Source organism: Amphibalanus amphitrite, unplaced genomic scaffold, assembly GCF_019059575.1.
Source record: "Amphibalanus amphitrite isolate SeventyFive unplaced genomic scaffold, NRLGWU_Aamphi_draft 000498F_arrow, whole genome shotgun sequence".
Taxonomy (NCBI): Eukaryota; Metazoa; Arthropoda; class Thecostraca; order Balanomorpha; family Balanidae; genus Amphibalanus; species Amphibalanus amphitrite.
Window position 1 is genome coordinate 301,338 of NW_024881992.1, and position 26,064 is coordinate 327,401.

The 26,064-nt window shown below is 46.4% G+C and overlaps 2 protein-coding genes across 30 annotated transcripts; one reads left to right on the top strand and one right to left on the bottom strand.

Annotated features, from left to right (window-relative positions):
- Positions 1-547: 547 nt before the first annotated feature.
- LOC122392705 (probable protein arginine N-methyltransferase 6) lies at positions 548-21,255 on the bottom strand. 11 transcript variants are annotated; one of them, XM_043387892.1, is made up of 6 exons: positions 21,221-21,255; positions 15,235-15,386; positions 6,127-6,241; positions 2,771-3,017; positions 2,015-2,186; positions 548-1,682 (listed from the first exon to the last, which is right to left on the bottom strand). In XM_043387892.1, the coding sequence occupies exons 2-6, from the start codon at positions 15,367-15,369 to the stop codon at positions 1,230-1,232; spliced, it is 1,122 nt and encodes a 373-aa protein (XP_043243827.1). In that variant the 5' UTR covers positions 15,370-15,386; positions 21,221-21,255; the 3' UTR covers positions 548-1,229. The 11 variants fall into 11 exon arrangements, with proteins under 11 accessions (XP_043243827.1, XP_043243828.1, XP_043243819.1 ...); XM_043387893.1 differs by having other exon boundaries at positions 21,129-21,228; XM_043387884.1 differs by lacking the exon at positions 21,221-21,255 and adding an exon at positions 21,099-21,209.
- On the top strand, positions 18,612-25,754 carry LOC122392708 (growth arrest and DNA damage-inducible proteins-interacting protein 1-like). 19 transcript variants are annotated; one of them, XM_043387905.1, is made up of 2 exons: positions 18,612-18,650; positions 24,818-25,754. In XM_043387905.1, exon 2 carries the CDS (start codon positions 24,912-24,914, stop codon positions 25,662-25,664), a length of 753 nt encoding a protein of 250 aa, XP_043243840.1. In that variant the 5' UTR covers positions 18,612-18,650; positions 24,818-24,911; the 3' UTR covers positions 25,665-25,754. The 19 variants fall into 19 exon arrangements, with proteins under 19 accessions (XP_043243840.1, XP_043243834.1, XP_043243843.1 ...); XM_043387899.1 differs by having other exon boundaries at positions 18,647-18,730; XM_043387908.1 differs by having other exon boundaries at positions 18,647-18,682.
- Positions 25,755-26,064: the final 310 nt, after the last annotated feature.

The following is a 26,064-nucleotide window of genomic DNA, read 5'->3' on the forward strand; positions in this document are numbered from 1 at the left end:
CACAAGCAATATCAAATGTAAGCCTCATACCTATTATACTGCATGAAAAGTTTATGTATTCATACATCTTCCCCGCTCATGTATAGTGTTACGGCTGTATACTGTATAGTCTTGTGTGTAACTGTGGGATAAGCTCAAACGAGTTAGACGCTATGACTATTTATTTAGCTCGGAAACTCGCGTGGAGCACAGGCATTCAGCATTCGTTTGATGCTTTGGCGGAGGACCGAAATGTAGCGAGATCAAGACGCGTGAAAAGTTAGCACTACGTGCCCAAGTTTTAATCAAGGACCTGAGAGTAAATCCTTTCCGGCTGGAAAGAAGCCGAGCGACGGAGAACCTGCGGAAAACAGCAGCGCATTTCTCTCAACAGAATGACAAACAGATGCGTCCGCGCTGCGCGTGAAATATCGTCAAAGAAGTCAGATGCAAAGGAGCCGCATATTCAAGGGACGTGTCGGCTTCTCTTGGCAAAAACATGTCACGGATCCGCTCGCCAATGTTGGCTGAGAAGTCATTATTAAAAGTCAAAATGCACAACAACCAGTCTGGCAAAGACATGTTTATTTGGTCTATTCTCCAGGAGTGATGATCTCTTTCGCTATGGTGAATGAGGACACGATCTTCAATCCCCATAAGAAATGTAAATGAAAACAAAGTCGACGTGAGCTCATAGGAAACTTAATTGCATTAACTGACGTCTTGACCGAAATTCTTGCATATTAGTTTCTCACGACCACAAATCATCACGGAATAAGAAAAGAGATACATCCGTAAGAAAAGGTTTCGCCGTCGTTTACCACAGTTCATTCCGCTTAAAAACTTCAAGTAACTGCTTACAGATGGAGGCAATCAACACCCTTGTACAGCATCACACAATGTTGGCGTCATGCAGCTGAAGATGATGAAGGTTGTAAAGTACGAGCAGTGTCACTGTCAAATGAATGAGAAGACTAGGCAGTAGGTTATCACTCTCAGATCATGTCTCGGCCGCTGAGTTGGAAGCACACATTTCCACAAGCAGTCTCGGTCGAAGCCATCAGTATCCAGCTGCACGACCCGATGTTTGCACCGATACGCTACTAATTAGTGAATCTGCACTGAGACCATGAGGTGTAGCCGAATATCCTGCCACTGTCAACACAACATCCAACATTAACGAATCATCACATATTGTATTGCATCACGTATCAAAACAACACTGTCCCCCCGCTCGTATGACGTCACGGTCACCCCTCGTCACACTCGGCGTCCTCCTTATCTATGAGCGCCTTGATCAGTCGGCACTTCCCCACGGCGCAGCCACACGGCACCGGGTGCTCATCGTCCTCATCCAGCATGCTGAGCGCGATGCGGTACTTTCTGCCGCCGCCTGCCTCCCGCGCCAGGGTCAGCTCCCAGCCTATGACCGTATCCACTTCCAGAGGGTAGTCCGTGGGCAGCACCACCGCCGTCTGTCTCCAGTGGGTGGAGGGAGCGCGCGGGGCCGTGTCCAGCCGACTGCCGTCCGGAAAGTGGCACTCGAACCACAGGCACAGGCCGCGGTACGGGCCCGGCCGCGTCACCGTCACGAAACGCCGGCACGTGACGGCCGCCAGCTCCTCGGCTGTGACGTACTGCAGGTGCAGCTCCAGCACCAGCTCCGGAGCCGCCAGCAGCTCCTCCGGGTGGGTGTCCAGCACCTGAGAGTGTGAGCAACGGTCATCCACAGGCGGCTGCAGCCAGCTCCCACAGTGTATCACCGAGGTAGCACAACCACTGACCATCCACTTGGAAACGGAGATTTACGGGCCTAATAATTCATCGAACAATACAAAATTCGCCTCTTCATCAATGATATCAGGTCAAGGCAACCATCGCTTAAAAACTGTCAAAGATTCCCGGTGTACGGCAATAAACATAAGATTGAAGTCACTGTGACCTGCCTCCTCCCACATCAGCCCAAGGCGCCCTGACCTGTCCCCTCCCCATCGCCCAGCCTCCTGACCTGCCCTCCCCTCGCCCAGCCTCTGACCTGCGGGGCCTGTTGCATGCTGCGGCGGGCCGCCTCTCCGACCGCCGTCAGGTCCAGGCCGTACGGTCGGCTCCAGCACTGCAGCTGGTCACAGTGGAACGCGGCCAGCGTCGACGGACAGGCGTACAGACGCGCCACGTCGGGGAACATGACTCCGTCCGGCGCCAGGAACCTGCACACCCACAGGTGATAAAGCGGTGTAAACTGTTGCTATGTGAGCGCAAAACAATAATAAAAGCATTTAGCACAAGTCCAGAAAATAAGCATTTATGAAACATCTTTTATTACGTAACTTAACCAGGCGAAAAAATGGATAACAAATTTTGGCGGCGTTAACATTAAATGTACATTGTACAACCCTCGTATCACTGCGTGGTAGACATTCTTTACTCGACAAAACCGAGAATAACTCAGATGTCATGTTATCGATCACGTACATGTCATAGAACTAAGACGCGCGAGACTTCGCTCCTAAGATTGGGCTCTTCATCGTCTAAACTGTCCAGTCAATAAGGCCCAAGTTTGTATTAGTGCCCCCAAAACAAACTTTTGCTTTTTCTTGCCAAAGTGAACGGAAAATTTGTTTAGTGATGACCCAATCGAAAGGGTAAAGCATCGTGAGCCTCTGTGTTATGATTTCCGGGTGACTGCTTCGAGCTATTCGCAGTTTTGTAAATAAAAAAGAATGCTACCAGGCAGTAAGGCGAGGACAGTAAACGAGACATCTACGTCCACCATGTCACCGGCGACACTGACCTGTCTCTGCCGACGATGACCGAGTCGAGCATGGACTCATGCAGCAGGTAGAAGCCCATCCACTCGGAGACTATCACATCGGCCTGTTCGGGCAGCGCCACATCCTCAATTCGGCCGTGCACCACCCGCACCACATCTCCGAAACCGTTCCGCTCGGCGTTCTGACGCGCCAGCTCGTGAAAGCCGGACGCCTCGACGGCATAGACTCGTCGCGCTCCTGCTTGAGCCGCGAACAGGGAGAGAATGCCTGCGAGACGGACAGAGGGGCGAGTGAGTGAGTGTGAGAGAGAGAGAGAGAGAGAGAGAGAGAGAGAGAGAGAGAGAGAGAGAGAGAGAGAGAGAGAGAGAGAGAGAGAGAGAGAGAGAGAGAGAGAGCTCCCGCAGAAAAAAAACATTCAATTTATACATTGCTCGAGCATATCATGAGCATATGAGCTGGCAAAAGAAGCACATGACTTGAGTAATCAATAGTACTGTGACAATGCCACTGCCCTTCATTAGAGGTGATTGATGGACCTGTTGAGTCCGAATGCCGAGCGTTCATTCTGAATCAGCGGGATTCAGCTCCGAATCCGGCAGCTAAAGTATCCATTCGATCCGCTGTCCGAGTCGGGATGAGACACCTCGCCGATAAACGACGGCCCTGACATTGTCATAAACCCCGCCGGTCCGACCCCGGAACGGCGGCCGACGGGTCCGGACCGGGCGTGATTCACGCGCGCGCCGTCGGCCCACACCGTCGAGTCGTCGGCTCCGTTAGTGACCGGGCCGATCCCCAATCGCGCTGAGTGGAGCCAACGTACGACCGCACCGCCGGCCGCTGAAAAACGACCCGGCTGCCAGCTGGATCGGAAGCGACTTTGGAGCGAGCGGGAACTGCCAGCATGCTTAAGCAGTGAACGACAGACTGCGACTCGGATTGCGCTCATTCGTCGCTCCGACAGACGAACGGGAAAAACTATCGACCGGACGTCCGAGTGAGCGCCGACATCGGACACGAGCGGACACAGAAAGTCGCCAGGAGCCAGCCATCTGGGAGCACACGGCAGCTGTCCGACGGACAAAAAGGCAGCACTCGGTGCCGTGTTCCTTTTAGCCTGAGCATGTCCCCAGACGTGCAAACAGCCATTACGAGAGAAAAGTTACGTCAACACGCATCAAACAATAAGTTATTATTTGATACATTATTAATCGCAAAAAATATGACGGTAGCGAACTACAGAGGACAGAAATAAGTCCCCACTCCCCACAATGAGGAAAGCATCATGCGCATTGCGCAGCTCATGTTCAGCCGGTTCTCCATCACTTCAACGCCACAGTCGCCACCGACCAGCGTCCGGCGATTTCGGCCTCGCTGCGGGTGACGGCCGACCGGTCCCGTCCCGCCCTCCGGCTGTCGAGTGAGCCGTCCGGCCCGCGTCTGTGGCCGGTCGATCGCATAGGGAGCCGAGGCGGCTGACGCCCACCTGACGCCGCAACTTCCGACAGAGTGGTCTTCACACGAATCCGCGATCAGACCCGAGTTCACTGACAGGCTTGCAAATGACGGATCCGGCTCCCACTGCGGGGGAGTGTGCAAGCGTGTTCAATAAGAGAGGGCGAGAATGTGAACGTGTTACGATATCAAAGACGTCGAGTCATCTCTCAGTTCTCTTGCAGTCAAATGTATTCTTATAATAGTTCAGACTTATAGAAATATGGTGCAATGACTGCCTTCAATTATTAGGAAATCGTGACATAATGCTGATGAAGCTGACGTTTATTCATACGGCGGGCGAGATGCCCTGGCTTTCTAGGCGAGACTGAAATGTTGGAGCGTATCATACCGAAATGGTGCTATGCTCCCCCATTGGCAAACTCTGACCAGACTGACCAGTGCGGACGAACTGGCTTGACCAGAGCAGGCCAGTGGATTGGGACCGCCTTAGAATTCAGCCAGCTGCGGCCGCTGGTCGAAATTCTCCGGAGTAGGAGTGCCGAGAAGATTTGGTCGCATTTCCACACACACACAAGCTGCCACCACAGGCGGCGAGCCTCGGCCACATTTCAGCCCCTGGCCGCGCTGTTGATCCGCCAGTCTCGGTCGTTTGATTTCTGTGCCGGATATAAAGGTTAGGTGCTTCTATAGCCGGGCTATACAAAGCACCAATAGCGTTTCAGTTACCTCAGTTATTGAGTCATTGTTGGCCAAAATGATGGTACAGTATGCCTTTTGAAAAGAAAAGAAAATACCAAGCCGTGTTTACCATTTTCTTTATAGCAAAAATTGCATTGTGTAAACAATGCAATTACCAACATAAAGGCAGCATAAAGTCAACACCCATCCAGCCGTCGAAACACGCACAAATTCCCTACAGTCCCGCCCCTCCCTGATGTGCAGTCTTTCCTGCAGATCAATGCAGACACACATACATAAACACTGCGCGGCCACGGCCGCTGGCGGCGGACGGTACACAATTACAGCAGCGCCCATTGAGCGACCGCAGCCGCGCACGTGAAGGGGCCATTTACAGAAAAACATAACCGTCGGCGGCTAAGAGACGAGCCTCGAGGCTATGCCCACTGGCCAGGCGACCAATGGGCACGCCCAATAGAGCGTTATAACGAATACACTGGAACGATGCGTGTGCCGAGCCGGATATAGCGCAGAGGTAGCTGCCGGAAGGTGTGCTTGCACAGACTGCAATATTGAATGCAACTGAATCGGCAACGAGCCGTGGAATCGAATGTAAACAGACCGGCAGATTGAAGGCATCGACAGCGCTGCAGTTTTTAATGGGCGAGCGTGGGCGAGCGCATTGGATTGTTGCAGCGGCGACCGCGATGGGTTGTTACGGTATTCCAGACAAATACAGTGCCTGTTGTAATAACAGCTGCTTATGGGAAGCGTGTGGAGTAAAAACTAATTCCAAATACCTATTCACCATTGTATAAATATAATGATATCAAATCAAATCGAGCAAAGGAAAAAGACATCAATACATTTCGATTAAAAGCAAACTAGCAAAAAGCCGTCGTCGCCTCGCCCGGCCAGTCCATGCCCGCCCGCCGCGTCTGTTCTCACCATGTCGGGACATAGCAGAGGACAGCAGCGCTGTGACCCGGTCAGCCGCTGACCTGACCAGTCCAACTGACCTGCCCCTCTGACCCGTCACACTGACCTGTGACCCACACCACTGACCTGTGACCTAGCCCATTTACCTGCGACATGTCCTACTGACCTGTGAAAAGCCCCACTGACCTGCGAAGTGCGACCTGTCCCTGACTTGTGAGCTGTCCCACTGACCTGTCCCACTAACCTAAGACCTGACCTGTGGCCTGTTCCCGTGACCTGTTTCTGTGACCTGGCGACTGACCTGTACCGGCGCCGATATCGAGCACCACCTTGTCCTGGAACAGATGGCGGCTGGCCTGGATGGCCGCTCGGTACGCCTCCGTTCGCGGCTTGTCACCCACCATTAGACGGTGCACCTATGGAAGAAGAGATGTGTCAGATGTAATCATCAGACTGCTCCGTCCACTGTCCACCGTCCCGCCCTGTCCAGTCTTAGTTGCCCACCGCTGGCGCCGTCCCACTCTGCACTTTTTTATCCCGCCCTCCAGCGAGCCATATCGCCGCTTGTCTACATAATATGTCTGTCGCACTAATGGATCCTCTAGACGCGGCGCTATGATACCAAACACATATCGCCAGTCCCATCATCCTACCCAGATCACAGACGAAGGTAAACACAAACAACCAAGAGCAGGCGGTAACACTAAGGTGTCGTGCCGGTTTATTGGAATAGCTAGGATTGCTGATGGGTCTTGAACTATTCTTGGAATTCGTGCTGTTTACATTGCTTTAAATGTTTTACAAGTTCGGATCTTTTTATCTTCGCAATTCCCTGGGAAAGTTTACCCCTGAAAATGTTCGACATATTTTCCAACCCAACTGACGGAGGAAATAAAACACGGTTCAGAGCCAAAACAGATTATTAGCACTAATAAACATATGTTTTTAATGCCCTGTAAAAAGCAATGCCGTTGGCGAATGAATTATTTGACGGGATGTTATACGCAGGGCTGCGGAGTCGATGGATTTTCGGCGACTCCGACTCCGACTCCGACTCCGACTTTCAAAAACCAGCTCCGACTCCGACTCCGACTCCGGGCAGAATTGTCGACTCCGACCGACTCCAACTCCCGACTCCGACTCCGCAGACCTAGCAGGGCTGCGGAGTCGACAGATTTTCGGTGACTCCGACTCCGACTCCGGCTCGGGTTTCTTAAATCGACTCCGACTCCGACTCCGACTCCGGTCACAATTGTCGACTCCGACCGACTCCGACTCCGACTCCGCAGCCCTGGTTATACGGCAACGTAAATTGTCAGGCGTTTTCAAGTTGACTGTTCTGTAGGACATCACAACGTAAAAGAAGTCGCCAACAAGTGTTGCAATGTAAGCCGCGCGGTCATGGCAACAAGTATTTCTGACCGCTGCGGGCACAGAGGCCGTCGTGGCCGCCGCGACCCTGACCGGCCCCACCGGGGATTTCCGTGCACGACCGCCGTCCGCCGCACGACCACTCCCCAAACGTCCCGGACAAATGCGACTGAGTCGCCAGGGACACACGGGCCGGCACATCGGTAACAGACAGCCGCGGCGTCCGCCGCCGGCCACAACTAATCGCACTGTATGATTCACAGGTCCGGGGGCACGTAATGCACGCACGTCGGCTCGCCAAGACGGATGGCCGAAGCGCCGCCGCGACGAGCGGCACATCGATCCGAGTGTTGTTGACGGCTAGGACACCTGACGCCATCGGCAGAGGTGCGCTGGGTTAACGGTAATGCGGTAATATGGCTGGCGGCAGCGCCCAAACTACTTGATTCACGCTGGCGGTCGGTGCCGCGCGGGGGCGATGGCTCCAGCCCAACACGTCTGGTGCTGGTGGTTGTTAACCAGCGCGGACGGATCAGTCGCAGACGGCTGTGGTGCATTATGCGCAATGCAAACTGCAGCACACGTCCGCGCCTTTCGCCGTGCTTACCAAGTCAAAGCTTCAAAGCCACGGAAGTACCGAACGTTCTGCATGCATAACGACTACACATGATGTGAGTGGTGTCAGTGCAAACTGAGCTCACTGCGGTGTTTGACACATCCGACCTCAAGACCGGTGGTCAATACGGGGTCAAAGGGAACGCCGCAACGTCGCATCCTTTCTACACCACTTTGAAGACACCGACAGCGCGAAAAGTACACAGGTGCAGCATGAGCCGGTCTGTAGCGTTCAGCCGTTCAGCAACGAACCGTAACGTCCTATTTCAAAGTCACATTCGGGTAATGGGAAGACCCACACGCTACTTAAACTCTCAACTACCCGCGAAGGAGGCGAATCGACCAAACTCGGCCCACAACACTCGAGCGTACACGGTTTGATGTGCTTCTCATATTGTGTTATATGTTGGAGCGTGCGATGAGATACATTTAAACACCGCAATTGCATCAGTGTATGGAAGCTCACGGGCATTTAAAAGCAAACTTACGGTTGCTTCGCTGGCTGGGCATTACCAGTCAGGCAGAAGCCAACACAGGCGTAGTTTTGTTTCATCATTCCGCTGTAACTTTGCCTTCGATTATTAGTCGGAGTTGAATGTCACCGATGAACCGGGCGTGGGCTGCGGAGCTGGGTGGTACGGACGTGAGTTATTCCGAATCTATGTCAATTCTTCTCTGAATCTATATGAATTCTATATCAAGAGACCTCTGCATGGTCTCTTTATTTCGATTCTACCTTATCTCGCTAGGTAGTTTGGACCTCAGAGGTCTCTTACCGAAGCGATAAAAAATCAGGTTAGAATGCCTCACGATATATCAAAACAGTGAACACTCGCTCTATTATAATACTGATAGTACCTACATTAGACACGTCTTTGATCCCTAGCCTGGTCCTGACAACGCCCTGGCGATAAATTGGTCAAATCAGGGCATCACACATTCGAAAGAATCACGCGTTAATACCTGACCGGTTCCCGTACTGGAGCGGGACGTCCGGCCGCTGGGCCGCGCTGGGCCGGGGCAGAGCAGGACGCAGGCACGCGGCGCGCTCATTAAAGCCTCCTCAGCAGGGCAGCGGCCGGCACTTCCACAGCAATTAGCGTCACCGCGAGCTGACAATTATTAGCGCATCCTGCGGACGAACGGAAGCCCCGCGCGGCGGCGACTGGCACGGCTAAACAATTGGCAACTAGCGCGACGCAAGCCAGCCGGCTTTACCAAATCCGGTCAAAGTCGGGGACCAGATGTGCCGGGCGGCAGCAGGCTGCGAAACCATCAGCAGACGGTGAAAACAAGTCATTTGTAAATCGTCAGCCTTTGTACGAATACGTTGGACGCCCACGGCTGCGTCCCGCGCTAGTGAGGACAACATCCTTCAAAAATAAAGGAATTAAGAGAGATAGATCTCTTTTGATCTTGGGAGTTAATGCTCGTTGCAATTCTACCTGCGTCCTTACTCCCTACTTCTGAAGCCGTTGACTAAGGGAAAATGAGTCTTCAAAACCAAAACTGAAGCTCCAGTTTATTTACTTGTGCGTAAAACAAAAAGTCGCTTCATATTTCGTTTCCATCAAACTGCCCTCACTCGAAGTCTGTTCTTGTCACGAGCGCAAGTTTTACAGCTCTAGGGTTAATGTAATATTAAAACCACTAATATTCAACAGGTTCCTACTAACGACAACATATCAATAGGCCGAATAATGGCTAAAATGGTTGAACAAAGCCTTATCGAATATCGGACACAGCGCACAGCTCTATAAGTCAGACGGTATCGGCCCGGCCACTGGCGCCGCCCGCAGCCATCCGCCCTCCTCTGTGACCCTGCTGACCTCCTTCGGCAGTCTGTTCGGCCGAACCGGGCGCTGATATAGCTGACTGATGACGTCATTAATCCCATCGAGTCCCTTTGACCGCCACGGACCGTCCGACAGCCGGCTCTCGACATCGGAGGCGCCATTAGGCACGGCAAAACGGCGGACGGCGGCCAACACCTGAGACCCGCGCGGCGGACTGGCGGGAGGAGCATCATCACGAATTCAAAACGTACCCGGCACGGTGTACAAATTATCTTATTGTATTTCACGATCATAAGCGAACCACACACGGCGTGGCAACTCATACCCACAGCTCGGTGTCAGCTGAAACCACTGAACCGCGATCACGGTTCAAATGGTAGTAAGTAGTAACGGTGCATCACGGCTCCAGGATGGTTTGTTCTGTAGGTTTACTGACATGCCTCTGGCACCCAGGTAGTTGTCACAACACACAACACACACACCGCAACCCAAAAGATGGTACGGGCATTGCTTCGAACCTCTAACCAGTCACGTTTTGAAGCATGTATGTACCACGGGCGGGCTGCTTACACGATGTAATTTGTATCGCGTGCTCATAAATGGGAGTATCGCATTACAAACAAGCAGAAACCCTTCGTAAAAGGTGATGGAAACAAGAATGCATCCAGTGAATACAGACCGGAGAAATACAGGAGAGAATATTGAAACGGAAAAAGACGATAATATACGATACGACTCACTGACCTGTAAAAGTGTAGGTCTAATATATGCTGTCCCCATGAAATATGCGAACAGCCTCAACTACATTGGAAAACTGTTCAGTTCAAAGTTTAAAGTCACTTACTTGATGTTGATGTACCTGTCATATTTCCTTTAATCTTGTTCAAATACTCTACCTTAATTCAATTTAGTTGCCATTTACCCGCCGACATGGCCCACACACTGGAGTACGAGGTCCTAGGCCGTCACTATAGAAAGGAGCCTTCAGTTGTCTAGGTTCAAAGGCGGAAGCACAGCCAGGATACTGAAAGTATTTGATACAGGGAGGGAGGGAGGGAGGGAGGGAGGGAGGGAGGGAGGGAGGGAGGGAGGGAGGGAGGGAGGGAGGGAGGGAGGGAGGGAGGGAGTGAGTGAGTGAGTGAGTGAGTGAGTGAGTGAGTGAGTGAGTGAGTGAGTGAGTGAGTGAGTGAGTGAGTGAGTGAGTGAGTGAGTGAGTGAGTGAGTGAGTGAGTGAGTGAGTGAGTGAGTGAGTGAGTGAGTGAGTGAGTGAGTGAGTGAGTGAGTGAGTGAGTGAGTGAGTGAGTGAGTGAGTGAGTGAGTGAGTGAGTGAGTGAGTGAGTGAGTGAGTGAGTGAGTGAGTGAGTGAGTGAGTGAGTGAGTGAGTGAGTGAGTGAGTGAGTGAGTGAGTGAGTGAGTGAGTGAGTGAGTGAGTGAGTGAGTGAGTGAGTGAGTGAGTGAGTGAGTGAGTGAGAGAGAGAGAGAGAGAGAGAGAGAGAGAGAGAGAGAGAGAGAGAGAGAGAGAGAGAGAGAGAGAGAGAGAGAGAGAGAGAGAGAGAGAGAGAGAGAGAGAGAGAGGTGGGTGGGTGCCCTAGGTGGGTGTGGGTGTTAGGGAGGGCAGGAGGGGAGAAAAACAGTGAGTCGGTGAGAGAATGAAAGAGATGTATGCATTTAACAGACACAAAGTTCCAGCAAAAACAGGTAACATCACAAATATAAACGCCAAACATACGAACAGAAGTTCATTTCAATCAATCTTAGACTCCCTCATTGAACAATTTAAAAGAGCGGTTGCATTCAAACAGTGATGGCAAAGTAAAAATTTATGATTGAAGAGAGCATTTTAGACCTCATCCACTGCTTTCCGTCGCTTTGGTCGAAGTTATCGACGCATGCTGACAGGCGACGGTAACAAGATGGAGCTATGGGATTACAAGAACGTTAAAAACCCTTTTTTGTTTAACTTATCCTTATTGACGGATGCCGCAGCAGTGCTTATCAAAACGGCTTGGCAAAAAAAAAACGGCATATCTGCAAAGTTCAGCAAAAGGCACCGTCGCAACTCGCAATCACTTTGATTTACATCGAGGTCGGTAAAGCCCGTATGTGGGTCGCATTATGAAACGCATTAAACTTTCCCAGAAAATGCCATGAGCCATCCACGACATTGCAAAAGGTCGTAACCACTTAGATTATAAGCAGCTTAACGTAAAAAGAAATTAACAATGATTACGACAGTTGTGCCTTTGTATGAATCGTGTGCAATTTGCAAATGATAAAGCCTCATGAATGTTTCATGGAGAATCGTCCGTTTCCAGCAATATCCATTGTACCACCTTGGTGTACTATATCCTTTCTAGGAAAAGAATGCCCGATGCATCGATTAGCATCCCATTAAAACGTGCTATAAAACATCTCGCTGTAAAAACATGACAACTCCCCTCAAAGGAATGCAACCGAAAATCTAATAGCAAACATTTAACCCGCGCCCCGTAGAGCTATCGGCGGACGCTACCACCCGTAGGGGGCGTTTCGCCCCCCCCCCCCCCCCAAGATCTCGGGAAGTTACTGGCCGAGTTTCAAAATTCAAACGGCGTTGGATAGCCCTACCACGGCACTACCTTGTGACCCAGCTTCATTGACATCGGTCCAATCGATGACGTCACAGGTCAGGTCAAAGGTAGAATTTTCACCGTTTACAGGCATTTCAAGAAATGTGTTGTAAAATCGAGTAAAAGGCATGTTATTTGCAAATCATAGATGGGGGCATTGTCAGTAAAACACATATTTTGCTTATTGAGGTCATTGATACCAGGTCAGGTGACAGGTCACAGAGGTCAGGTCAATGAGGGTCACAATACGAGTGTCGTCTGATGCATGTTTTATGGTCCATTTTACATGACAAATGAGATCATGTGGGTCAGACAGCCTTTGGGGCCAGTTAAGGTTATGTTCTGATGAAGGTCAGGTCAAAGTCAGGTCAAATTAGGTCAAATTTCAAAGTTGATATTTTTGCATAAAATGGGTATCGATTCGATGCAGCTCGTCACGGGGAGTCTAATGGCGGTCTTCGTTTTGCGCTACATGGTAAAAATTGCTAAAAAATGAGTTTGAAAATTTGATGTCATCAATTTTGACCAGTGTTTTCCCTATGCTTGGCAAAAAAGAGGTATCGGTTAGGTTAGGTTAGGTTAGGTTAGGTTAGGTTAGGTTAGGTTAGGTTAGGTATATATATATATATATATATATATATATATATATATATATATATATATATATATATATATATATATATATATATATATATATATATATATATATATTCCGTTTTTTCAAAATTCGAAAAAAAACTTTTGATATGTTTTGGCTATTATATCCAAAAAGTTACTTTCTTGATTTTTAGGGGTCGAAATATTTTTTTTACAAAAATCCGAGATACCAGTCTTGTAGCCTTGTTAATTCTACACCTTCTATGTCTTGAACATTTTTCTGTTCTGAATTTGAGGCTAACCTATCATAGCCTCTGGAATTTTTTGGTCACAATGTGTAAAATTAATGCCCGGAGGGCTCCTTTGGTGACGATATCTGCAGCCGTTTAGGAGATATCGACTGAAAAGGACAAGAAGGGCCGCCCCCCCCCCCTACGGGGTGCGGGTGAAGGTACCTAATACCTTTTGGTAATACATAGTAATACATGGTAATACCAAATGGAATGTTTTACTTCGTGCATTTTGTCTTGTCATCAATGTCCGTAAAGTGTTTCGTTGATACACAATAAGACAAGCACACTGACGGTAAGCTATCCTGGCTCGAAACTTTGCCCTAGTAGCTCGAGTCTCCTTACACAACAAGGAGCTGAGATAACACGGAGGCAAACGGTAAGAATATAGTCCCCCTGCCGCCAAGAGCCACCACCACTCAAACACACGACCATTGCCAGAACATCGCTAATGGCTGACTCGCTCCCAGGAAAGAACATTTCCCCTGTGGGACTTCGGAAAACGCCCGGTCTGGAAGAAGAAAATAATAATATTTTGAACCAAACATTGCACATGGTCTTGCAAAATAAAGACGAGTTAACTAGAAGAAGCGTCGCGACGAGAAAAATGGCCGGCACGCATTCAGTCAGCCCAGATGTGGCCAACTTGTCGTTGTTGGGAAGGCAATTTATGCAGTCTAATGGCTTTTGTCTCCATGGGAACAGAAGTCGGGGTCCGCAGCTACCTCGACACCGAGCGAAACGCTACTCCAGTATGAGTTGTCGACAGCGAGTCCGGTGAAAACCGAGCTGTCTGATGTTGTCGCTGTTGCTGACAAAGAGGCTGATGATCAGTGCGCGGGCGGAGTGGCATGATCGCACGCACGAAAATCGATTGAAGTCGAGTCCATTTGCACCAACGGACGTGGAAGTGTCTCAATTTTCGTGGTACGTGTCAGGAAAATAAATTATACTATTCCGTGTCAAGCATATGAATGTAGCCTTGACAGCAAGGCCGTACTTGGCAGTCTCTGTTCGCCGTCTGAATGCAACCATTCCCCCACTCCAGCCTCCACCCACTCACACACGCACTAGCGCGCAACCAACAAAGGCGGGCAATGTTCGGCCGACAAAATGGGTTCGGTTTCACACAGTGTTTCACTGATTGTGTTAAAAATTACGTGTTACAATAAAAAAACGTTAATTGTGCAAGGCACGGGCCCCCGCTGGCAATTTAACTGCAACTTGTCGACATTCGCGCATTGCCCAATTCAGCGACATTTGACGCTTTGAAATGTGGCTTATAGCCTTTAAGAGCCTAAAAAACAACAGTCATTTTACAATGAAGTACAAGTGCCAAATAACATGGTCGCAAAAATGGGATAGCACATATGTTTTGCTGTACCACAGAGAAGCATTCGGGCTATGCACAGTCTATAGGAGAATTTGCAATGTCCACTTAGCCACGCTTAAAAATGCAACAACAATAATTTTTCAACGAGTTATTCAAATGCTTGAAAAGGCATGGTGTGACAGCGGGGAGTGTTAACAAAACGAATAGGTCTCGCACTTCTTCAGAAACCATTTGAAAAGAAACGAACTTTCTAAAACCCCAAATGTGACTGAGATGGCTTACAGCTCTTCAATAAAACGATACGACTCTTACTGAGAAAAAAAAACACGAAGGTTCTCACTTCACTTCCGTGCGAATCAATACACCACGTGACCACAGCCTGCTGGACCAAAAGTTACCTTGCCAAATGAGCAACCGTCTCAACGCTCGCCTCTGGCCGGCACAAAATCCGATCTGTCATAGCATGACTAGCGTGAGTTGAGACAGACAATTCACGACTGGGCAGTGGGCAGGCAACCTTGACACCGGAATTACGGCAAACGAGCGGTTAATAGTCATGCATCTCAAGAATCGTGCCAAGAATCGTGTTTTTATGAGCACTATGATCTTCTACTTCTTGATATATTAGTGAAAAGCCAGGGAGGTCGCACTTCCGACCGGTTGCCGATCGTCGATCTGAAATCGCTGCCGGCCACAGCCCGGGCCGACACACGCTGGGATCGCCAGCGACGCGGCCAGGTCGGACGTTCGTTGTGGGAATTTCAGCGCGGCACAGCGCGGCATGACGTGGTCACTCACCTCAAAGCTCTCATAGCTGCTGAAGTAGCCGTCCGTATCCGGGACGTTTCCGCCGCCATCCGCCAGAGGCGCTGCCTCTCCATTAGTTCTGTCGTCGGGCGCCAGGGGCGCTGCAGCAGCAGAGTCCATTTCCATAACAAACAGAAAATAATCTGCAAAAGGTAAGTAATGTTCATATGAGAACAAGACAATTGGATGACAGACAAAAGGATGTTTAAAAACAGCAACAACTAACAGCAGCAACAACCAACATCAGCAACAACAGCAGCAAAAGAGTCAGGTCTGAATGCCATGGAGTTTGCTTCATAAAAGCTTCAACCTGACATTTTGCTAGCTGATGCTGATCATGTGCCATGCACATAACTTTCACTACCATCTAATTTAAAGCAGCCAGCAGCATAACAGCCCATTATAAATGTTTCAAGCATTTGTGCAGGGATATAAACCAGGTACACAAGTCAAAATAAAACTGCTTACAGTCTTAAAGAGCTTGACTTCGTGTTGCATCAACCCATGGAGTGAAACTTAGGTAATTACTCAACATGAGTAAGCATATATTTGTTAAGTAGCCCTATAAGTTTCTATAGGCAACCTGCTGAATGACAAAGAATTGGCAGAGCGTTGAAAAAAACACGCCTATGCTAAATAAGCTAATAAACAGGTACTTTCTAAGCTAAGCATTCAAAATTATTAGAACTTATATCAAATACACTATGATCTTGCCAGCATACGATGCCAAAAGCCGCAGTTACAATTACATAGTTTGTTGTGAGGCTCCAAGTCTAGCTCTGCCAAAAATGTCACAAAACATGCCAATGGGGCTTCGTAACAACCAAAAAGCATGATTACGGAGCGAGCGAAGCGAGCGGAGTCTTACGTAGAATAACGGAAATTTCTGAGTATGAGCGGCCGGCCGGCCGTGGTCACGATTCTGCGACGCTTATATCTCAGCAACCACTTGACCGATTTACATGCGGTAATTTTTGTAGGGTAGCTTCATTCCTTCTACCAAGTATTGGACGATTCTCGATGCATGTGGGTGACCCCTTATGCACGTGCCACGTGTAAAACGAAGAGGTGTCACTTTTGTAATAGTTGCAATATATCGGTAACTACTGGGCCGATTGCGCTGAAAGTTGGCATGCAGGTAGGCACCCACTAGGCAATGCATATCCATGTGCCACAGTTGGGGTGCTTCTGCACGTGCGCACGTGCAGGGGTCGTTTCCAGATCTCGAGAACGGCTGGACCGATTGCGCTCAAATTTGGTACACGGTTAGGGACCGGTTAGTAGGGTGCCGTGCACAAGTCGGTTGGTACCCACTTTGCATGTGCGCACGTGCAGGGTGCCGCTTCCAGATCTCGAGAATGGCTGGGCCGATTGTGCTCAAATTTGGCACATCGCTAGAGACGGGTTAGTAGGGTGCAGTGCACAAGTCAGTTGGAGGTACCCCCTCGAAATTTTGCACGTGCAAGGCCCACCCTCTCGCTCGCTCCGTTAGTCGCCCCAAAAGGCGTAATACTGGTAGTATTCAATGATATTAAGAACACTGCATCAAAACTATAGTGAAATCAAAATGTGTGAGCCAGAGACTTGCCAGTCGGGGAAACTATGGTACCGTAAAACGGGGTGTTAAGGGACAGTTTTGAGGTGCTTTGTTATATAACTCAAGAAGGGTTGGAGATAGAAGCATCAAATTGTCAGCATTTTATGTGGAATTTGGTACTTTACATGCCTGCCACATTAAAGTTTTTAAGATTTATACCTGCATATTATTTTTTATTATTTTTCATCACTGTCCCTTAGCACCCCAAAGTGGGGTGTTAAGGGACACCTATATTATTCCAAGAAATGGTCATCAAATGCCCACAATTGGGGTGTGGAAGGGCACACAATTTATTTATTGAAATGTTTTGCATATTCTGTCACAAAACAAGTCAGGTTCATTCACCACTAATGACCTTTTTAGCCAATTACGTGTAATGCAGTTTACGCTTGTGGAAAATGTGCTAATTATAAGGTAAACAGAACCAAAAAGTCATCTTCTGTCATCAATAAAAACCCATGTTGAAGCTTGTCACTTGTCATTATGTTGCCCTCTTTGTTTTAGCATTTTTATGATGACATCACATTTACTTACATCAGTCTCCATTGACCCATCATTGTAAAAGACAGTGTTGAGATGTTTTGTTACATAACTTAAGATGTGTTAGAGATAAAAGCATGAACTTGCCAGCATTTTATGTGGAATTTGGTGTTTTTCATGCCTACTTAATTAAATTGTATTCAGATTTTATTTTTTATTTTTTCTTCCCTGTTCCTTAGCACCCCACATCCACCTCAAAATGGGCATGTATCCGGAAAAAGAGGAAGAGGATGATGAATGAATGGGTGGATTTGCACAAGTTTTTCAGAGGGCTGTTCACGGGCCCTGTGTGCGGTCGGACCGCACACAGCCTCCAAGCTCCGCCCACTGCGTCCCTACGTCAGCCTTCCGTCACCGCACACAGCGATCGCTGTGGCCGGTCGGGACTGGCCACAGCGGACCGTCCACCGCACGCAGCCGTGACGTCAGAACCGCCTACCCATCCCCTACCCCCACGCCTGCTGGACGCACCGCACACAGCGCACGCAGCAGTGTGCGGTGCCCGTGAACACCCCTCAGGAAACATGTGCAATACATGTGACAATACACCTATGCATTCGTTTTTTTTTTTTTTTTTTTCTACACCGCCACCCATTATCAGGTGACCAGGAGTGCCCCCTCCCTCTATCCCAACGACACACAGAACCTTACGTTAACACCACCAGGAAAATAATGAAGACAATTGTCGCGGCACTCCCAGCTAGGAAATGAAACAAACTCAAGGAAGCAAAAAACGAGACACATTATCATGCTGTTAGTATAAAGGTGTAAGAGAAGGCATAGTAGTCATAACTGAAAACAGTTAGTGACTAGTTTCTAATTCCCAGGAGTACACATTCGTTCATACATCCACACAGGAGCAGTGTTAGAAGGATTCAGATGAAGGGAATCATGCATTCAGGGGTATTATATACAAATCTGCTGGTCAGTGTTCAAGCTGGGTCATTTACTGAATCTCCGTTGTTTTGCCCAGCTAAGCGAGGCTTGTTGCTGGGCAACCAACGGAGATCAGTTTCATGAGAATGAGTGGTTATGTAGAGTATGCGAGGGAAATGAAATGAAATGAAATGAGAACAAAAAAAAAATATACTAGTAATAATAATAATAATAACAATAAAAATAATAATAATAATAATAATAATAATAATAATAATAATAATAATAATAATAATAATAATAATAATAATAATGAATAAGAGTAAAAAATAATAAAAATAATAATAAAAATAATAATAGATAAAAACAATGGTGAAGAAAAATAAACCATGGGGTAAGAGTAAAGATATCATGATAGTGCACCATGTGATTTATAGTTTTCGTAATGTTACGAACCTCCACAATATACTTAATGTGAGAGTATTGTATTACATAATCAATACTGGCTCAAAAAGTAGTTTTTTGTTAGTCTTTTTATTGTGTGTTTTGAATGAGGCACCAGAGGCACAGCAGGGTAAACGGGGACCATTATCTGATTCCACAGCCTTGGACCAGCCCATGAGATTGTGTGTGTTTTATATAATTTGTACGAAAATATTTCTTTGAAGTGTTTGTTATAACGACTGTTTCTATTTTGTTCTACTCTCTCAAATAATTCATCAATCGAAAGTGGTAAGATTCCTTGAATCTTTTTATGTAGTAGTAACAACATCTGTTGTCGCCCGATGTCCTGGATACGAAGAAGTTTAAATTTTTTGAAGATTGGTGCAGTGTGCGCTAATCTACATTGGCCGTCTATTAATCTAACGACACGCTTCTGTATTTTGTCTAATTCACCTAGGTTTGTTATGTACGTATTACTGTAGATAAAGCAGCAATAATTAACGTGAGACAGAAAGAGTGAGTTGTAGAGTAATAACAAATGTTTACTGTCCAGGAAAAATTTCAATTTAAACATAATACCTACATTTCTCGACAGTACTTTCTGGAGTTTGGAGATATGAGTTCTCCACTTCATATCCTCATCTATGAAAATACCAAGATATTTAACAGTATTAGTACGTTGTAATATCACACCATTCAGTTCGATTCGCAATTCAAGTTGTCGTTTCTTGTTCGTGTATATCTGATAATATGTTTTATCAGCATTGAGAGACAGTTGGTTAGAAGTAAACCATTCAGCTACCTTTGGCATCAAGGTATTTAATCTTGTTTGTAAAATATGCTCACTTTCCCCTTCTATTAAAATAGCAGTGTCATCAGCATATAAGAGTGTACTTATGTGTTCACCACATATCAAAGGGAGATCATTTATATAAAGTATAAACAGAAGTGGTCCCAAAATTGATCCCTGAGGGACTCCAATATCAATTGGAAGGAAGGATGAACGCATGCCATTTATTTCCACACACTGGGTACGGTCACTGAGATATGAGTGAAACATCATATGGGCATCTTCAGAAATACCGTACTGAAGTAATTTTCTAAGAAGAATTTCCTTGTCAACAGTATCAAATGCTTTACGTAAATCGAGATAAATGCCGCACATGTTCGAATCACTTTCAAACGCACTTATGATTTTGTCTTGTAATAACACTATAGGCATGTATGTACTCATGCCAGATCTAAAGCCAAACTGTTTGTCACTGATAATTTGGTTCAAGAATAAGTGTTGGCTTAAACGAGCATATATTATCTTTTCTAATAGCTTAGAAATAACTGGAAGTAACGATATTGGTCTATAGTTACTAAAAATATGTGTTTATATATATATTTATATAAAAATATGTGTTTTCCCTGTACATCCACTAGTTTATGTGGTACACACAGAGTTTTGGAGATGTTTCAATTTTGTGAAAATGTAGCATGATTTTCAAATCCATTTTTGAACCAAATCACTTGCATGAAAAACCATACCATTTTCTCCTATGGTCAAGAGCAAAACAGTGTCAACTACCACACTGAAGTTTTTATTGAACCTTCTCAAATTAGGAAGTTAATATGACTCAAAGTTTTTCCCATGCAACTGTCCCTTAACACCCCACTGTCCCTTAACACCCCATTTTACGGTATAATCTGCTATTTTTAGCAGTCTGCTATTTTTAGCAGAAATCTGCTAAAAATGGGTACGTATGTGACGTCATCGTACCCAAATTTCGCAGATTTGGGTACGGCCCCATACAAAAGCAGATCTGCACCCTAATTGAAGCAAATGCGCATCAAATGCCTGGCAGATTCATGATGAGAATAGTGCTGAGAGTGATCTCTGCTATTTTTGTTCAGATCCGACTATTTTCAAATTCATTATTTGAAAACAGTCGGATCTGAACAAAAATATCATAGGACATTCTCAGCACTATTCTCATCATGAATCTGCCAGGCATTTGATGCGCATTTGCTTTAATTAGGGTGCAGATCTGCTTTTGTATGGGGCCGTACCCAAATCTGCTATATTTGGGTACGATGACGTCACATGCGTACCCATTTTTAGCAGATTTCTGCTAAAAATAGCAGACTGCTAAAAATAGCAGATTTTACCATACTTTCCCCGACTGTTGCCAGCGCAATATGTACCCTTTTGGCTGTTGATGTAACTTAACCAGACAAAATGTTTTGTTTCAAAGCTGAAGAGTCAAGAGATTGAGATGTCAGTGAGATTGAGATCAGTTGATATCAATGGCAATTGGCACCTTCCCCAAGGCTATATATACCTTCCCATTCCAATTCGTTCCCAAATTCCCAGGTCAGCATAGGATTGATACACAATACACATCAAACATACGCATCCCCTACTAGCCCCGCGAACTGTTACCGAATAAGTGCAGAGTGCATAAAAATGATTTAATTTTATCATTTAAACATAACTATACAGTCCCACAATGAAATGTTTATGTCTGCACGCACCACGTGTGGACCCTCGTTCAGTTCAAGTTCTGCGAATTCCTTGCGGGGCATTCCACGTCAAATCAAACACCGAAATCCGTCATCCCCTTCGATTTTTCTGAAAATTTGTAGGCAGACTGGGCATGGTTCAAAACTGAGTTACGTATAATATTTTCGAAATTTGATAACGTATCGCTGAGATATAGGTCATCGAATATAGCGAAAAATGCCACACATCAATTTTTTAAATGGCTATAACTCTGGTTCCTTTTCTGGTATCAAAATGATATTAACAGGGTCTTAAAGGCAAATGATAAGGCTTTGATTTTTAATTATAAAATTAAATTGAAGTGACCTTAAAATGCATTTGACCTTGAATTAACACACAAAAATTTAAATAGCAAAAAACACGTCACCTTCGATTTGGGTAATTTTTACATATTATGTCCGTCACAATGTTCCTAACCATCTGTGAAAAAATTGGAGTGGGCCATTCATAACTTTCGCGGCAAACGCCGTTTTCATTCATCAACATCACGCAACCGCGCGTGACCTTGAAAGACAGAGTCAAGACATGCTTGCTTGTGTACACTTTCTGAAATGAATGATTGCTGATTAGTGATCTCCCAAACTCTGCGAGAATGGAAATGCATAGTCATCGTAGTCAAGCATTCACGTTTTATAGTAAAAATGTCTCAGGCAAACGGTATTTTGCGGTGAATTTTGAGCCGTGTGGAAATGCATCATGAAGTAAATTCAACGAAAACATTATCACGCAACGATATCTTCACGTCTTTTGATCTTCACTATACGAAAGAAAATACATTTTTTAGTATGTATGGGGAATTTCTAGTTAATCCTATAAAAAGGGCCTGTTCCAGCGCCTCCAGAAGAAATTCTTGACTGGAGGCTCTACCAGAGGTTTTACTGGAGGCGCTGGAACGCAATCTGGAGATTTCTGGAGATTGGCGTCATAGATACCAAAAGAATGACGATTGTTCTCTCTTGAAATGCAGAACTTGTTTTCAATTTTAGTTAAAAAGATAAATAAAATTATAGCAATGTAATTTTCTTTACATTCAAGTTGTAAAATAATCAGTCAAATGTCCTTTGTTTACATTCGTGATTGTCACATTTGCGCCATAATTGTAGACCAGAGCCTCCAGAGAAATTTGGACCTCTCAACTCTCTGGAAGTTACTGGAGGTTTCTGGAGCTTTGGCGAGAGCTTTCTGGAGCTTTCTGGAGGCGCTGGAACGCTCTCTGGAGGATTCTAGAGCTTTCTGGAGCTTTCTGGAGGTTTCTGGAGGCGCTGGAACAGGCCCTAAATATGGCAGTTAGAGGCCTGCTAAGAGTAACATGTCGCCGGCTGAGGCGGCCTCGGCCGATGCGGGAAACGCAGCAATCACAATTTTGTGTTTACACGTTCATATTTCAATTGTTTACCAACCGATTTTCAAAATTCTTTCACCATAAGATTGCCTGTACATTTCTTAGTCTTCTCACAAAATTTGACGCGAATCGAACGTAATCAGCGGTAGGGAGCGCGATGTAAAGACGGAACCGTTCCGTTCCGTCCCGGCACAGTCTACAATTCAGGCGGCGCGTAGCGGTCGGCGCCGGCTGCCGAGTCGCCGCGTCGCTGCGGCGACAGGATGTTCACTTTACACCGCTATTACTAGAACAGTTGTGAACCGATTTTCTTATTGCTTGCACGATGAGATGTCCAATTCAATTCTTGACAGGTAGCGATAATTAATTTCGCATTAATCTTATGAGATATTGGCGAAAAACAGGAGAGGTGGGCGAAATTCGCTCTTCCCCCTCCACTGCGCGTGCTAACATACGTTTGCATATGTGCAATTTTCTTCAAAACTTATGAATGGCCCACCTTAATTTTTTCACAGGTTGTTAAGAATATGGTAGGCAATGAAATATATGAAAATGAGCCAAATCGAAGGTGACGTGTTTTTTGCTATTTCAATTTTTGTGCTTAAGAACAGAGTTAAGCAAATTTCAAGGTCATATATTTAAGTAGGTGCAATTCTAAACAAATGCTTAAGAAATTACCTAAACAGTAAGGTTTATTTCATTCAAATCAAACAAGTACAACCAAAGTTATGGTCGTTCAAAAATATAAAGATGCAACATTTTGTAAAAATTTGATGCCCTATATTTAGAAGACCTGTGGTCAGAATGTGCAAAAAACATCGATGTAATGTCCGGGGCCACACAGGAACTCGTTCACAAATTTATAATGAAATCGCTGATGGTAAGGTGCAAAACAGCCGATTTTTGTTCGATTTGACGTGGAATGCCCCTTGCGTAAAAGAAACGTGGAGGAAAACTGGCAATATGGCAGCACATTTGGAAGCTCAACACTAATACAATATTGAAGTATATTAGACAAATAATCTGTTGTAGATGTGCACTGCTGGCTTGTAAGCGTTTCTCGGCCTTTCATTGGTCAAACAAAACCTGCTTATACTATCAGCGAATGAGAGGACGAAAAGTGGGTGACAGTTTGCTGGTCAAAGAGAATACTCCCCTATGTGACGAAGGACATGCTTGTGCTTGGGTAATCATAATTGTAATGGTTTAAATTGTTGAAGATAGAAATAGACAAGGCCCTAAATACAGCAGAAATAGATAAAATGCGTAAGGCCTTTCCGCAGCACATAATATATGCTCGTTGGTAGTGGCTGAACAATCTAGGGCATTTGTAGAGCAGACGTCACACGAAGGTTTTCCAACCGAGGAGAGGCGCTGTAGGTTTGTAGCACCGGTTTGTAGCATATACCGTGGTTTGTAGGTTGTAGGGTTCAGGTTGGTTTCAGTTTGTAAGTTGTAGGTTTTTAGGTTGTAGGTTAGGTTAGGTTTTCCTTGAAAGAAGCACCTCCGGCCCGGCCTCCGGGTATGGCGCCTCTCCTTGGTTGGAAAACCTAGTTGACGTCTGCTCTACTAATAGCTTAAAATCTTTTCTGGCAGACCCTGTCATGTGTTCTGTGTGCATATTATTTTTCAGGCTTTGCTGCACAGGCACAGTTGCTCAGCACAGTACCATGCTGGGGCCTGTATCACTCCTCACAATTGGCATCAAAATTGAAATGATCTGTCGAGATTGTCATAGCTTACCAGTGTTCCATTTTTCAGACTTTTTGGTGGCAAATCACACCTAATGGGGAAAATACTTTCATCCCTAAAATATGAACGACCGAACTTACTTCATCTCTGAAAAAAGTTTCATGTATTCCCAACAGCCAGTTTACATGTCACTTGACAGTTGATGCACCCACATCCTTTTGTTTCACGCCCTGTCAAGATTCTGACATGAAATCCTGGTTTGGCAGTTGGCATACAAATTGGCATTACACCGTTTTGCAAATATACTTCGGTTTTTTAATTCCTTTTTTCGCATCCTAGGATTTTTTTCTTCATCGGCACACCCAACCGAAATCCAATTTTAGAACACTGTAGCTTACCTAAGACATAGCACTTCTGGCATTTGCAATGGGGAAGGGCATTGCAAAGGTTTACCATGGTCATCAACATTGTGCTTTTCCTGTTGTTAAGAATGGCCTTGGTAACACTGGCCTGCTATTTCCTCTTTCTGTTTCAGGCTACCATTGATGAAAAGGTCCTTCTTTTGAGGCTGGGTGAGAACTAGTCACTTTGTGACTTGATTTGCGGACTGTTGTACCAGTAACTCGGTTATGGTGCCCGTGGGCATTGTGCGTGCTGGTGGCGTGCCGAGGCTGTGCGGGCGGGCTCTGAGGCTCGCCTCTCGTCCAGTCTCCACGGCGGCCGACCAGGACGACCAGCCGGCGGTGACGGCCGGCCTGCCAGCGCCGCCCGTCAACACCAACGTGTCCGGCCTGCGAGACTGGCACTACCGCAAGTACCACGGCAAGCAGCCGGTGGTAGACGAGGAGACCGCGCACATGAGAAGTCTGCGTGCCCAGCGGAGGATCTGGGCCCTGTACGGCACCAAGACTGGGATCAGTCCGGCCGTCGGGTGGCCTGTGAAGAAAGAGTGGGAGGATAAGATGGAGTATGAGTCCCTTGCCTATCCAGACACTTTGCAGGAAATGGTCCAAAAGCATGAAGCAGAGAAACGGGCTAAGGAGGAGGCGATTAAGGAGAGGATGGATGCCGTCGATGCAAAAATGGAGAACTTGGAGAAGTGGAAAAGAGAAATTTTGGAGAAAAAGCGGAAGAAGGAAAGGGAGTTGCAAGCAGCGAAGGAGAAGCACGATAGGCTGATTGAAGAAGTCAAGGAATATCTCGGATTCAAAGTGGACTCAAAAGACCCGCGATTCAAAGAGATATTAGAGAAGAAAGAACTGGAGGAAAAGAAGCGTGCTAAAGAAGCTAAGAAGAAGGAGAAACAAGCCAAGGCTCTTGCTAAGCTGCGACAAATGACTAATGAGATGATGGAGAAGGAAATGCCTGCTGAAAAAGAATAAGAAAATCGGTATGCCGTATGAGTGTATCCACTACCGTTTCGTTACTACATATGCATTGTGGTGTAAATAAATGATGGTGAAGTAGGTAAAGTTTCGGCTTCTTGGTTTTTATTGGTTTTGTGGTTTTATTTTGGTTCATTTTGGTTTAAATTTACACCTTGCGCAAGCTTCTTGTCAAATATATCTAGTCTAATTGGCCTTTAGGGCATTGGATTCATGCTGCTTGGAAATAAAGTACCATCTTTCAGTTATTTTGATCATTTGCGATCTCCAATTACAAGCTTATTGATGCGACGGTTCCAAATGTAGGTATGTACTCGACGCTACTTCGGCTAGCGGAAAAACTGCGCTCGGAACACCTGGTCCAGTTTTCATCGTTTGAGAACCATGGCTTTGATAA

What these genes read in the sequence shown, in the direction of transcription:
- LOC122392708 (XM_043387905.1), top strand. Translation starts at nt 24,912, where the DNA reads ATGGTGCCCGTGGGCATTGTGCGTGCTGGTGGCGTGCCGAGGCTGTGC.
- LOC122392705 (XM_043387883.1), bottom strand. Translation starts at nt 20,496, where the DNA reads ATGGGGCCGTACCCAAATCTGCGAAATTTGG. An exon ending in CCCAAATCTGCGAAATTTGG is followed by an intron (nt 15,387 to 20,465) that starts GTACGATGACGT and finishes TACCTTTTGCAG; the next exon opens with ATTATTTTCTGTTTGTTATG. An exon ending in GCATGCAACAGGCCCCGCAG is followed by an intron (nt 1,683 to 2,014) that starts GTCAGAGGCTGG and finishes TCACACTCTCAG; the next exon opens with GTGCTGGACACCCACCCGGA.